This window comes from Alligator mississippiensis, chromosome 14 (genome assembly GCF_030867095.1).
Source record: "Alligator mississippiensis isolate rAllMis1 chromosome 14, rAllMis1, whole genome shotgun sequence".
Classification (NCBI taxonomy): domain Eukaryota; kingdom Metazoa; phylum Chordata; order Crocodylia; family Alligatoridae; genus Alligator; species Alligator mississippiensis.
In genome coordinates, this window is record NC_081837.1 from 34307876 (window position 1) to 34320367 (window position 12492).

General features: G+C 41.5%; 1 protein-coding gene across 1 annotated transcript in view; it reads left to right on the forward strand.

The window, feature by feature from the left end:
• GNAI3 (G protein subunit alpha i3) overlaps positions 1-12492 on the forward strand; it is a 33923-nt gene that overhangs the window by 10509 nt on the left and 10922 nt on the right. The window contains exons 2-4 of the mRNA XM_006260052.4: positions 8449-8491; positions 8608-8749; positions 11410-11567. Coding sequence (XP_006260114.1) covers positions 8449-8491; positions 8608-8749; positions 11410-11567 — 343 coding nt within the window. The remainder of the gene's footprint in view (positions 1-8448; positions 8492-8607; positions 8750-11409; positions 11568-12492) is intronic.

A 12492-nucleotide genomic window follows, 5' to 3' on the forward strand; every position in this document is an offset into this window, starting at 1 on the left:
TAATTTAGTTACATTTGAGGTGAATCAAAAAGTTTTATTTCAACCATAGGTCTTTGGGTGGATGAAGGATGTCTTATATAAACTTTTTGAGAAGCTCTCTCATCCCTTTAGCCCTACTAATATAACTTGAAATGAAATGTCAACATTCATTAACTGCTCTTGACACTGAAAACTAGGCCTGTGAAAAACTTTGGGTGCTGATTTGATTCGGTGGTCGGATCTCTGAATCTGTATTGAATCGGGACCAATTCAAAGGTCCGCATTGATTCAAAGCTCTCCAAATCTTTGGAAAAGATTCCGAGAGCTTTGATTTGGACAGTCCCTGCCTGCCGCAGCAGGGAGCTGGAGCCAGACTCCATGCTGGTAGGTAGGGACTAGGGGAGGGGACTATGGGAAGACTCCTCCAGCCCCCATCCTCTGCCTGCTGTTCTACCTGCCCCAGCTCATGGTGCTTAAAAAAAAAAAAAAAAAAAAAAAGCCCCACTCACTAGGTGCTGCTGGGGGGGGGGGGGGGGGGCAGCTATGCCCACCCCAGCTCTGGCCCTTTTAAGAGGAAAAACCTGGGACTCGCTGCTCCTGCAGTGGCCTTGGGGCTTCAGGGGGCTCATGAAGAGTCCCCCACATGGTGCCAGGCAGTGGGGATTGTGGGCCTGGGTTGTCGTCGTCGCCCCCCCCCCCGAATGGTGAGTGCAGGGGTTTTTTTCTTAAAGGTCTGGACCTTGGGTGGGCGGGGCAGCTATGGGGGGAGACTGGGGGAGCAGGGAGGGGGCAGGGGCTCTTGCAGACCCTGGCCATGCAGTGGGGGGCAGTGGGGATCACCCCCAGCCCGGCAGCACCCAGTGATTCTGAGCTTTTTTTCCCCCCCAAGTGCTGGGAGCTGGGGCAGGCAGGGCAGCCATTGCTGGGTTGGAAGAGTGGGCGGGGCTTGGGCCTGGCTTGGGTGATTCAGAGATTTGGCAGAATCGATTCCGGACAGTGACTTGAATTGCTGTCCCCCAAATCGGCCAAATCTGAAGTGAATCCTAGCTGCTTTGCACAGGCATATTGAAAACCTTATTAATGTTGGAAATGGGAATCCATGTGCACTATTTCTAGTGGACTTCACAAGTGCATCCAAGGCTGGAACATCACTCCCTCTCTGGAATGGCCTGATGCAGGTTCCAAAGCTTGTTCTCAGCACTTCTGCAGAGATTACAGTGTGTGAGCTGTTCTAGTTAAAAGCTGTGCCTGTAGAGTTTACAGAGCATTGTTTGCAAGTCTCCTCCCTTTGCTACCCAAACTTACACCTGGAGTACCTAGGAGTATCTTTTCATCTCCTGTTGCTAAGTTTTCTCAGAAAAGACTAGGCTTGTCTGTATAGCAGAAGACTGATGTGGCAGTTCTACATAGTCCATTTATAAAATTTGCTCATGTGAAGTCACGTTTAATGCAGTCTTGATCCAGCTGAGGAAGAAAGACTTTTAACTAAAATACGAGTTCAGTCGTAACTTCCAAGTCAGCAATATCTGTTCAGTTCAGCACTTATATTTAATGGACAAATCTAGGATCTGGCTATGGATATCATGTGGCTTTACATTTTTAATACAGTTTATTGGGGGGGGGTATACAAATCTGTATATAGAAATTTTAAATAGGCATCTAGTATCCAGTCTAAAGCTGTGCTTTTACTAAGAAGGAGAAAACCAGCAACTTGCAAAATGATAAATATGGGTTTCTTGTTAAGCTGTTTTTATCTTCTCTCATTACAGGAAAATTTCTGCCTTCCTTTAAGGAAATGGCTGGTTGATCATTTCCCTCTTTCTATACGTGCTCCCACTGATGCTGTTATTAATTTGAAGCCAATTAGGAAGCTGTTGTATTGGGGTACTCCCCACTGGGGCCAGTGGGACTTCTGTTCAAGAAGGAGCCTTAAGTGCCTGTTATAGAAGCTTATAGCCAGAAGTAGTTTTGTTACGATGTATCTTTTTATAACTGAAAAGAACAACAGGTTCTCTTAACTGAGCCGATGTGTGTAAAAACACTTCGAACAGTTTATTTTATGCTTTTGGCTCTTCTGTGGGGTGGGTTCTAATGCAATCCAAGTTCAGCAAGCAAACCTCACCTCTTGGCTTATTTCTGTTGTAGGCAAAAACCATATCATTTCAGGCATGGCTAATGTCTGATTATCTAGGAATTATTATTCTTTTAAAACAATTTAAACAAACAAACCCCAAACAAACTTGAAAACAAACTTGTCTTTATAGCTCGGGTACCTTTGTTCTCATTTCTTTGAAAATGAGAACACTGTTCTCTTTGAAATGTTTTGCATATGCAAATGCAGCCAAATAAGGCTAATGAGCTCATTGCTAATTTTGAAGATGGGAAGTGAGACTTCTGAGTTTTGTTTTGTTTTTTTTTTTAAACATAATTTCAGAACAGAGATAATGTAATTTGTTAACCAGAGTTCAGGCTTGGTTTCTAAAGTGATCTCTAGGTAGCTGTTCTAATCAAACAAAAGGAAACATTTGTTATATATCTTTTCTATTACAAAGTGTCCAAATAATGCTGTGAATTCCACTTTTTTCCCCCCCAGTTCAGTAAAGTACACAGAGTTCCTGGGCCTTTGAAAGTTTTTAATTTTATGGAATTTATAATTTTAGCAATGATTTGTATACAGAGTCCTCAGGAATTTCAGATGTCCTGTTATCCAGTCACTATAGCCACCCTGGAAAACTATGCTTAGCATTAGAAATTATTTAATGGAAAAGGCTTATGTTAGTCATCTAGAGGGACTTGTCTTGTACAGTAAAAGTGGCTTACATTTAATTGTAAGCATAAGTTATAATGATTGAAGATGGCTTCCGGCAATACATAAAGGGTAGTGATTGAATGTTATTTATGGAATTGAATGGAAAAGTCAGCGCTATGGGGGGGGCGGGTCTGTGTTGGGACCATCATTACCTAATCTGAAGAAAGAAAAATATAAATGTACAGGTCCTAATGAGCTGGGGATGAGCTGTGAATGCCAAAGGAAATGGAAATAACACAGGCCCCTAGAGAAATTGGGAATGTAGGTAGGAATGAGATTAAGCTGGAAAAGTTCAAGAGAAATTGTCTTGTTTGGAGAGTAGGAGAGAGAGAAAAATAAGCTGAAATCTAGGAATTTAGAACAAGGTGGGAATCTGGAAATGGTTTTATATGTGCAATCTCCAAATCTCAGAGCAGACCAGTAATGAACCCTTTCTTGGCCATTCAGATATGACTGCGCCTGAAATTTGTCCTCTAGTGCTGAACTTCTTCTTCGCAAGGAGACTGCCAGACTGCAGAGCAAAAGTTTGTGGGGCTGATGAGAGGCAGGTGTTTTACAATAGTTACTTAATATGATGCTTTGTGTCAGGTGGCCATCAGAGGAGTAAGGGGTGACGTTGAGAAGGAGAAATTGGAAGTTTTAGATTAGGGATTAGTATCCCAGTGGATGTGGCAAAAGCTCGGTTGCTTATGGAAGTCGGTGCTAGCATCGGTTTCACAAGTGTGTATTTAGGGATGAATCTGCATTGGCATGGAAGAAAGATCTGGTGGCCTAAACAGTTTTCTATAACAACTCACTAGTGTGAAGATATTTTTTTCTTTGAAGTGGGATAGTTTCAGGGGATGAATTAGATTTCTTTAAAAAATGTATATTCCATTTTTTTAAAATTAAAGTATTCTTACAACTTCTCTTGGCTCTCAAGTGAAGTCATTAATGGTATAATCTTGATATTTTCTTTGTCAATGTAAGGATTGATAAGGCAAGTTAAGCATTGACTTCAGCAGAAAGATGGGTTTAAGATAAAGATGAAACAGCAGCGCACAGGCAATGGCACGCAGTCTAAAATGACTTGGAAGTTATCTCATGAATTCTTCTGTCAGGCCTTGTGGTTTGGATAAGGTTGGTTTGTTTGTTTTTTTGGGTTTTTTAACAAACTGCATATACCATTCACAGTACATTGAATCCCTGTTTTAAGAGGGATGTACAGGATTGTTGTCAAAATAAAATGACGCTTTGGTTAGAAATACCACTACGTAGAATAGTGGACCCACCGCATTTCTAGGCTGTTCAAAATAAATTAAAAAAGCCCAAGAAAAAACGGTTCCTTATACATGCAATACAGTAACATCTGTGCACTCTGTTGTTCCTAGCGCACAGCTGAGTTTCTGGAGCAGTAGACATTCCTGATGTCTGTCATCTCTTTAAAAAAAAACAACAAAAAACTGACTAGAAATGAGAGAAGCAGCTGTTTTGGCAATTGAAGTGCAAGGAGGAAAACAAAAGTATTAGCCTGCTAAATGGAAGAGTTTTGTAAGGAAAAATCATATTGATTCCTAATGGAGTGTTATGGAAATCTATAAAAGTTGGAGCCTGTCCCTGCTCTTCTAGTTTAGTCTTTTTCAAACCTGCAGCACTTACTTGCATGGGAGGTGTTTGCTCTCACTTTAAGAGAGTGGACTTCCTTTGAGACTTCCTTGTTCTTATTTTTCATGCTACCTTCCCTCAATTGCATTAGCAGCAGACTCTAGTACATATCCTTTATAGCTTGAGACAGGCCTGAGTGAAACCGAGCTTTCTGGTGTTTTAAATGGTCTTTCATTTCCTCACACCTAAGAACTTTGACTTGGCAGCATATTGTTGCTTATGATAAAATGCATCAGAGTCATCATTTTAATTGCCCACCAAGTAATGAATGATTGATTCCAGTTGCACTACACAGTCTGCTTGGGAAGAAATCTTGTCCTGCTATCGTTATTCTTGCTAACTGAGGTTCTGAGACAGGTAACGAAGTACCACTATCTAGTCAACAAAAGCTGTGTTTTTTTTACTGTGGCCTCAGACTGGTAAGTCTAAATCAACAGGCATACTCCATAGTAAAACTTTGGGAGGATGGACTACCACATAGATTAACACTTCCCCCTTCAGTGTCAGTATTTTTGTATTGTTGCAGCCCAAAGCAGCTCCATTGTGCAAGGCACTGTATAACGAGAGAGGACTCCAAAGAGTTTATAATCTTGCAGCCAAGTGGCTTAGAGTTAGACATGCTGTCCTCACTTGCAGACTCATAGCAGTGTGACTTGAAGTGGCTTGCCTGTGTTTCCAGAGGAGCTGCCAGTTGAATCCAAATATCTTTAATTGTCAGGCTTTTCTTCCTCTTGATAGGTTTTAAACACTGCTTTGAGTGTTTAACCTGCTGCAAAATATACTGTACCTGAGACATTCAGTCCTCCAGGGGTTTTCAACTGTTCTATTTCAGACAGAATAAACGTACCATCTACACTACAGATGACAAACCTGAACATAAGTTTCCTATCAGAATGTGAAATTTCTGTTTAAAAAAAAAAAAAAAATTAAAAAAAAATCTCATTACTGACCTATGGGCAGATCTTTAATAAGGTAGCTGAACAGGAAAGTAGACTTGTCAGTGAGTCCTGAAGCTGTGACACCAACTGTATAGCAGAAAAGATGAAACATTTTATTGTCTGGAAGAAGGCAGTTACAGTCTTGGTACCTTGTTCCCAGAGTAACAACAATTTTCAATGCAAGTTGGCACTTTATGTCCATAACTAGTGAGTGACTGGTTGTATTTGGCTATTGTGCAAGTGTTCAGACAATCTGGTGCTTGTATGTTTGCTCCTTGTGTTGTCATAACCTCCATCTGTATAGTGAATATTTAATTTTTAATGTTTTCAAGCAGATAGGTTGAGGCCATATGGAAGTGGCTGAAGTCCTGTGTTTAACTGTTTTTTAAAGGCTTAATTAAAAAAGAAAAACTGAAAAGGTTTCAGCAAAGGTTAAACTTGTCTGTAAAATTCCAAAGTTATTTTTACTCGGAGGAGGAAGTTACTTCCCCACAATGAAGAAACACAATAACAAAAGCATCTCTCATCCTCGGAAATGCAGCTTGGATTTCCTGGTTTCTATTGCCAGTGCAACACCAAATGGAACAAACAGGGTGAAATGGAGTTTCTCTTTCAAACCTTGTTTGTAATGTTGTCTTTCGGACTTACATTTTCCAGGGTCTTAATGCATAACTACAGTAGAAATGTGGTGAAAAATGCTGGGGTTTTTTTTTTGCTTTTGGTGGGTTTGTTTACTCTTGTAAGAGCTTTTATTTTTGCCTTATTCTGGAGGACCCACCTTACAAAGGTGGTATTAAAAGATTGTTTTACTCATAGCGATAGGGACATACCAACTTGATGTCATATAGTGTCTTTATGTTTGAGCCATCTGATCTCCCCATTCTAGGAGAGAACAGGGGGTTGCGTCATTTAATTGTTGGTCTTAAAATAATATGAATTCTACAATTGTAAAGCCAGATTGAGGTAAACTTAATTTAAGCCTTTGGAGTTGGCTTACTGAGCTCAGTAATTTAGTGCATGCCTTTTAGATAGGGCTTTACACTGTTTGCTTTAAGTAAACATTGGATCCTGTGGCTCTCTTTAAGACTATGCTTTTGTTTCAGTATGCTTGTGCAAAAAAATGCCTATTCCTAAACTCCACTTTTGAGGCAGACTCTCACTTATAATTAAATCTGTGGATCTTTGTCCTCCCAAGTTTCTCAGATGATGATCTGTGGTGTAGGAAATTATTTAGAATACACATTTATCAGTCAGTTCAAACATTACTATTTATATCTGCTGTGGTGAAAAATCTTGGCCTTCCTGATAGTAGCATTTGCATGTGGGAATCAGTTGCTGACTAGAGACTATTAGCAGGAAAGCAGGCATTAAAACTTCTCTGCTATCTTGCCAAGGGACTTCAGTATTCATTTCTCTTCCCCACCCCTCCTTGCTTCTGAAATATGAAATTCCTATACAGTGGTTAGGATTTGTAGCTTGTATAAAGAGCTTTGAGACCTGTGGCTGAATTATATTCACATAATTCAGTGTTAACGCATTTACTTAGGCTGCTCTCTATCTAGTGTATCCGCTATCAATGTTCATGTGTGTAATGACAGGACTACCTTGGGAAATCATTAGTATACTGCTCCAGGAAGAGAAGAGTAATGGATAGTCCAGTATACAAAGTTGAATACACCCCAGTTTTACAATCCTATGTTCCAAGTTGATAGTGTAATGATTAGTAAAAAAAAAACCAAAAAAAAACCCCCTGGAAATTCAGAGCTCAGTCTGTCTTGTTCTGTCCCAGGAAATCGGCATAAAGTAAAATTATCTAAAACCACAGGAAAAGCCACAGTGTATTTTATTCAATAAAAATCTGGTTCCTAATCCCCTCAGATGATCAAGAGAATACTAACACCAGTGCTATACAGGGCCTTAGCCACCTATAACCTGTGCATGGGCTTGGCAATTCAATTAAAAAAAATAATTTTGTTGGATAATATCAGCGTTTAACTATTTTGTTTCTATTTTTATCAATCTTAAAATTTCAGGACTGTGCAAAATTAGGGGTGTTTAACCACCTACTATGCAAAATTGGGCGTGTTTAACCACCCACAGCGAGACACATAACTACTGTAGGACTGCTGCCAGCTGAGTGGCAGAGCTACCATCAGCTTTGGGTTTACCCACCTGTAGCTCTATGGCCTGTTTTGTCCTTTCCTCTTCCTTTGTTCCCAATCCCCTGGGGCTTCTGGGAGCTTCAGTCCAAACTATAGCCAGCATGGTTCTATAGGACTTCTCCCCCTGTCGTCACCCACTCCGTCAGCCATCATCTTTCTTACGTACCCTTTCTGCAAATTTTGGTGTGTAACAATGGAAATACTTTTTTGTTGGTGTGTGCCAGGTGAAATTCAGTTTTTAAATCGGTAAATGCTAATCCTGCCAAGCCTACCTGTGGAGTAAGCACTGTATTTTAGTGCCCTGTATTTCCCCTTGCAGGGAACTAGAAGCCAACTGCACATTTAGATCTTGCTGTATTATTTTGGTTATTCTTGAAATACTCCTGAGCCTACAGTTGGCAGATTTTGAAAATCCTGGAGATAAGGACCTGTTTGCATTCAGTTTGAAATTATCTCTGATCTTGCCAACCTGCATCCTATCTGATCTCCCACCAAGCCAGGCAGCAGTGAGATGCCCCTACCTACCACAGCCCCTTTTGGGTCCGGCTCCACACAGCATCTTCCAGAAGCAGAGGGGCATGGGGCATATCTACCTGGCAGTGGTGTTAGCACAACATCCTTGAAAGGTACCCATGCTATGGCACCCTGGTTGAGGATCATAGAAATTGGCACATAATTGTTGTTGGCATCTGTCAACAAAAGGGACCCCGAGGTGTCTAAGAGCTGGGTCTCCTTAGGGAGCCTTTCTCAGAAAAGTGGATCACTGCAGGGAATTGCTGTTATGGTGATCTTTAACCAACAAGCTGTCACAGTGAAGTTCTTTCGTTTTGATCTGAATCAATAGTTAGATGTGAGGCTGTTTCAATAGGTGTAGACTTCAGTTAAATGCTAATTTTCTTTTTTTTATCCTTTTCAGGTGCTGGAGAATCTGGTAAAAGCACAATTGTGAAGCAGATGAAGTAAGTAAGGAGTCACTGGCTGAAGTTTGTGCATAAATTGTGATTCTACATTGCACAAAGAAATATGAAATGTCTGCCTGGTTTGGCTTAATGGTGATGGCTTTTTTTTGTTCCAGGATTATTCATGAGGATGGCTATTCTGAGGAAGAATGCAAACAGTACAAAGTGGTTGTCTACAGCAATACTATCCAGTCTATCATTGCAATAATAAGAGCCATGGGAAGGCTAAAGATAGACTTTGGGGAAGTTGCCAGAGCAGTAAGTATTTCATTCATTTCCCCTGGTTTGATTTTTTTTTTTTTTTTTTTTTTGTACAGTAGAACACGTTAATGAACCCCAGAAGTTCAGTCTACAGAACGTGCATTGGAAGTATGTTTAAACGACAAGACAGAGTAGTGGAATATATTTGATAATCTGTAAAGCATTAGTAACCTCCTATATAGAGTATGTTATTGCAATCTTGTAATCTTTCTAGCTTTTTGTTAAGAAAGATTTGTTCCATTTTTAACAAAAATCTGATGTAGGGTTTCATTTAAAGTACTTGCCCTCTTGCATTAATGTTCAGTAAATTTTCAAGAAGCTATACTATTTTACAGTTTAATCAAGATCAATGTCCTAGGTCTAAGCAGCCAGGGGCAGCCTGCTCACCCATGCTGAATGAGTGCCCTGTCTTTACCCTTGGCTCCCTGGCACTGTGGGCTGCACTGTGTTGCCCTGCTCCTTGGGATGGGCGCAGGATGTGGAGGCTAGAAGAGGGAGGGGGGAGCCCAGGGGCCCTGGTTGCTGCTGCAGCTGGAGCAATGGTGGGGGGGAGGTGGCAGCTGGGGAAAGCCTGGCAACTGCAAATTGACCCCTCAGAGGCCACATGCAGCCCGTGGGCTGCCAGTTGAACAGCCGTGCTCTAGATCAGTAATCTTTGTAACCCTCAAGTTTTTGAAATAAGGAAAACAGTTTAAAATCTTTGACTTTCCTTTTTTTTCCTTCCCAAATCCCAGTTCCTTCCTCTATGACATCACTAAAATCCAGTCTCCTGCCTCTAATCCTTACTGTCTAGTAAACTTCCTGGCATTTTTCTTTGCTCAGATGGGAGGGAAAGGGAGATCCCAGCATGCTTTAGAAAAGGTCAGAGGCAGTAAATGTGTGACATATCTACAGAAATAAAGGAGCTGTGGAGAGGACATGAGGGGCTTGTCTACCGAGGGAAGTTGCTGGTTTATAACAGGTTACAGTACCCTTGTTGCTCCCCAGCTCTCTGCATGGTCTTAATCTTAGCCTGCAGTAACTGAGAAGTGGCTGACTTCCAACATGCAAGTTTGGACACGAGCCGTAAAATTCTGTTTGCTCAATGAGGGGTATGTTTTCACGAGGGCTGACCTGGGTGATTCCTCTCCTTTCATCTGTACCCACAGGTTCAATGGTGCCTTCAGCCCAAGTTAACTGATGATCTGGGGCAAGGGGTGAGGCAGCTAGAGGCTGAATCCTTCTCAGTTTGACTGGTGATCACCACCTTGCCATAAGAATGTAGGCTTAAATCACTCAAGTGCTGCCAGTCCTGTTTAATGCATTTTCCCAAATTCCCCATGTGCACGGAAAGGCAAACAAGTACTCTCAAAATTCATTACGAAAGAATCAAGATTTCTCATCTTACTACGGCCCAAAAAACCATGGGATATGCCCCCAGAAGTCCTACTAGTGAACACAAGGGAGTGTGTTACCAGTGAAGACGTAAAAACTCGGGTATATCTGCAGTGTACGTGCTCAACCCAAAGCTATGCTAACCCAGGTATTTGTTCCTTGGACTGACTGCAATGAAGACCTACTTTAGGCATGAAAACAAATGGACCCCCACATTACAGGATGGCTGGAACTTGATGGTGAACTGTATGTTTTGCAGCTGTTTTTTAAAGGCCTGATTTCAGGAGTGTGAACACCAGTAGGAGGAAGTCACTGAAATTTGACAAACTTCCTGAAGTAGTTGAGGAGCTCTTAAGCAGAGCTGGCAGAAATTGCATCATGTGGAAGGCAGCATAGATTTGCACCTTGTAGACTAAATAAAGTACATATAATAAAGTATTCTTTTGTGGGCTAGAGCTCACTTCATCAGCTGCTGTTTGAAGTTGCATCATGGCAGAAGCAGAAGTCTGTAAGATGTAGGTCAGCCTTTTTTTTTTTTTTTTTTTAGTTGCAAATCTGGCTGTTAATTTCCCTATAGAAAAGTGAGAGGCTGAGTCTTCTAATAAGTGTTTCACATAATCTGGTGCAAGCATACACTCGAGTCCTGATCTGAGTCCATTCTGTCTGCCTAAATGCTTTAGTTTAGAAGTCAGTATCACATTTATTTTTGACAGTCAGTGTATGAGATGACAGTCCGTCAAAACTTTAAGCTTGTAATCATCCTAGGCTTTCTTTTCCTCCTTGAATTTTCTTTACTCCAATATAATGCAGTGCTGTCTTCCTGATTACACTTTAAATGCAGTTTTAGACACAAAAAGTTATTTGTTCATTAGTCTGTTGTACAGTATTGGCATTCTGTTGTAGCACCGCTGGAGAAATGGACTATATAAGGGGGAATGTTGAAGGTTCATGTTGCCTTTATGTAAATGTTACTGAAATGATAAGAATCACAGTATGTGTTGCATGCTACAGGCTGCCACCCTCCTCTGGTTGGCACACCTAAAATTCCCTGACGCTGTATGGGCTTTGGGAAGCTTGCTGTTTGCTCAGTCCGTGCATTTCTTGCTGAAAAGTGAGTGTTGACTTGGTGGACTAGTGGATGAGGTGGGGGAAGGGAACCTGGCCTTACTAGTGTATGACTGTTTCTGGTATCTGTCACAGCTGCTAGTGCAGGTATTTATGGGTAAAACTGTTGTTGTTTAAAGTGTCACACTTACTGACTTGGGTCGCTCTTTTTTTTGCAGGATGATGCCCGCCAGTTGTTTGTGTTAGCCGGCAGTGCGGAGGAAGGAGTAATGACTCCTGAACTTGCTGGGGTGATTAAACGGTTATGGAGGGATGCTGGGGTTCAGGCCTGCTTCAGCAGATCTAGAGAATATCAACTTAATGACTCTGCATCATAGTAAGAAGCACTTACTGTTTGCTCTGTTTTGCACCACAAATGTAGTATTGGTACTGATCTAGTGGGTACTTTCAGCAACAAATGTCCTCCTTCTAAAGGACAGACAAAGCTTTTAATGTAAATAAAATCATAATTCAGGACTTTCTTTAAGCCAGCAGCATGCTTATATGGCTGGGGTGGCCAACCTGTGGTATGAGTGCCACAGGCAGCCTCTGTGCCTGGCACATGGCAGACCAGGGAGAGAACAGGAAGGACAGTGGCAGATAGGGTAGAAAGCAGTGGCAGGGAGCACAGTGAAGGACAGCAGAAAAGGGAAGGGGACTGGAGTGGCACTTGAAGAGTGTGGAGCTAATTTTGTGGCTCACCTGCAAAAAAGGTTGCTCCCTCTCTTCCCACTATATGCTATTATAGGAGGCCTGGCCCTGAAGGATAACCCCGTGCTTTTGTACCTCAATGCTGTTATGCATATCTCTTGCTGCAGTTGTCCTTCTTACTGCTTAAAATATAGCTAGCTAAGATACCACTCTGAAATTAGACTAGCTTGGCTTGTTCAGATCTAATGGGTTGTTTTTGGAAGTTCATCTAGGCTCTGATCTATAGCGGCAAACTGCACTGCTCCATAAGCAATTAACACACTTTTTGTAAACCAATCTCTGTTTCTAGCATGTATTGATTTAATTCTCATCTAGAAGCTTTGGCCTGAATTCAGCAAAACCTTGATATACCTATGAAGAGTTTTTTGGGGGACGTTACTTCCTTGTTCCTTCATGGTACATTTTACTGCCTGTTGCATAATGACCATTAGGACTCTCGCATTAAATTATACTTATCTGGGGAGGGAGGGAATCTGAAGACTTATGCTTGTACTTGGTTTGGCATCTTGCTTCCTTGGAGGCACACTTAACTAAATCTGCCCTTCCCTTTT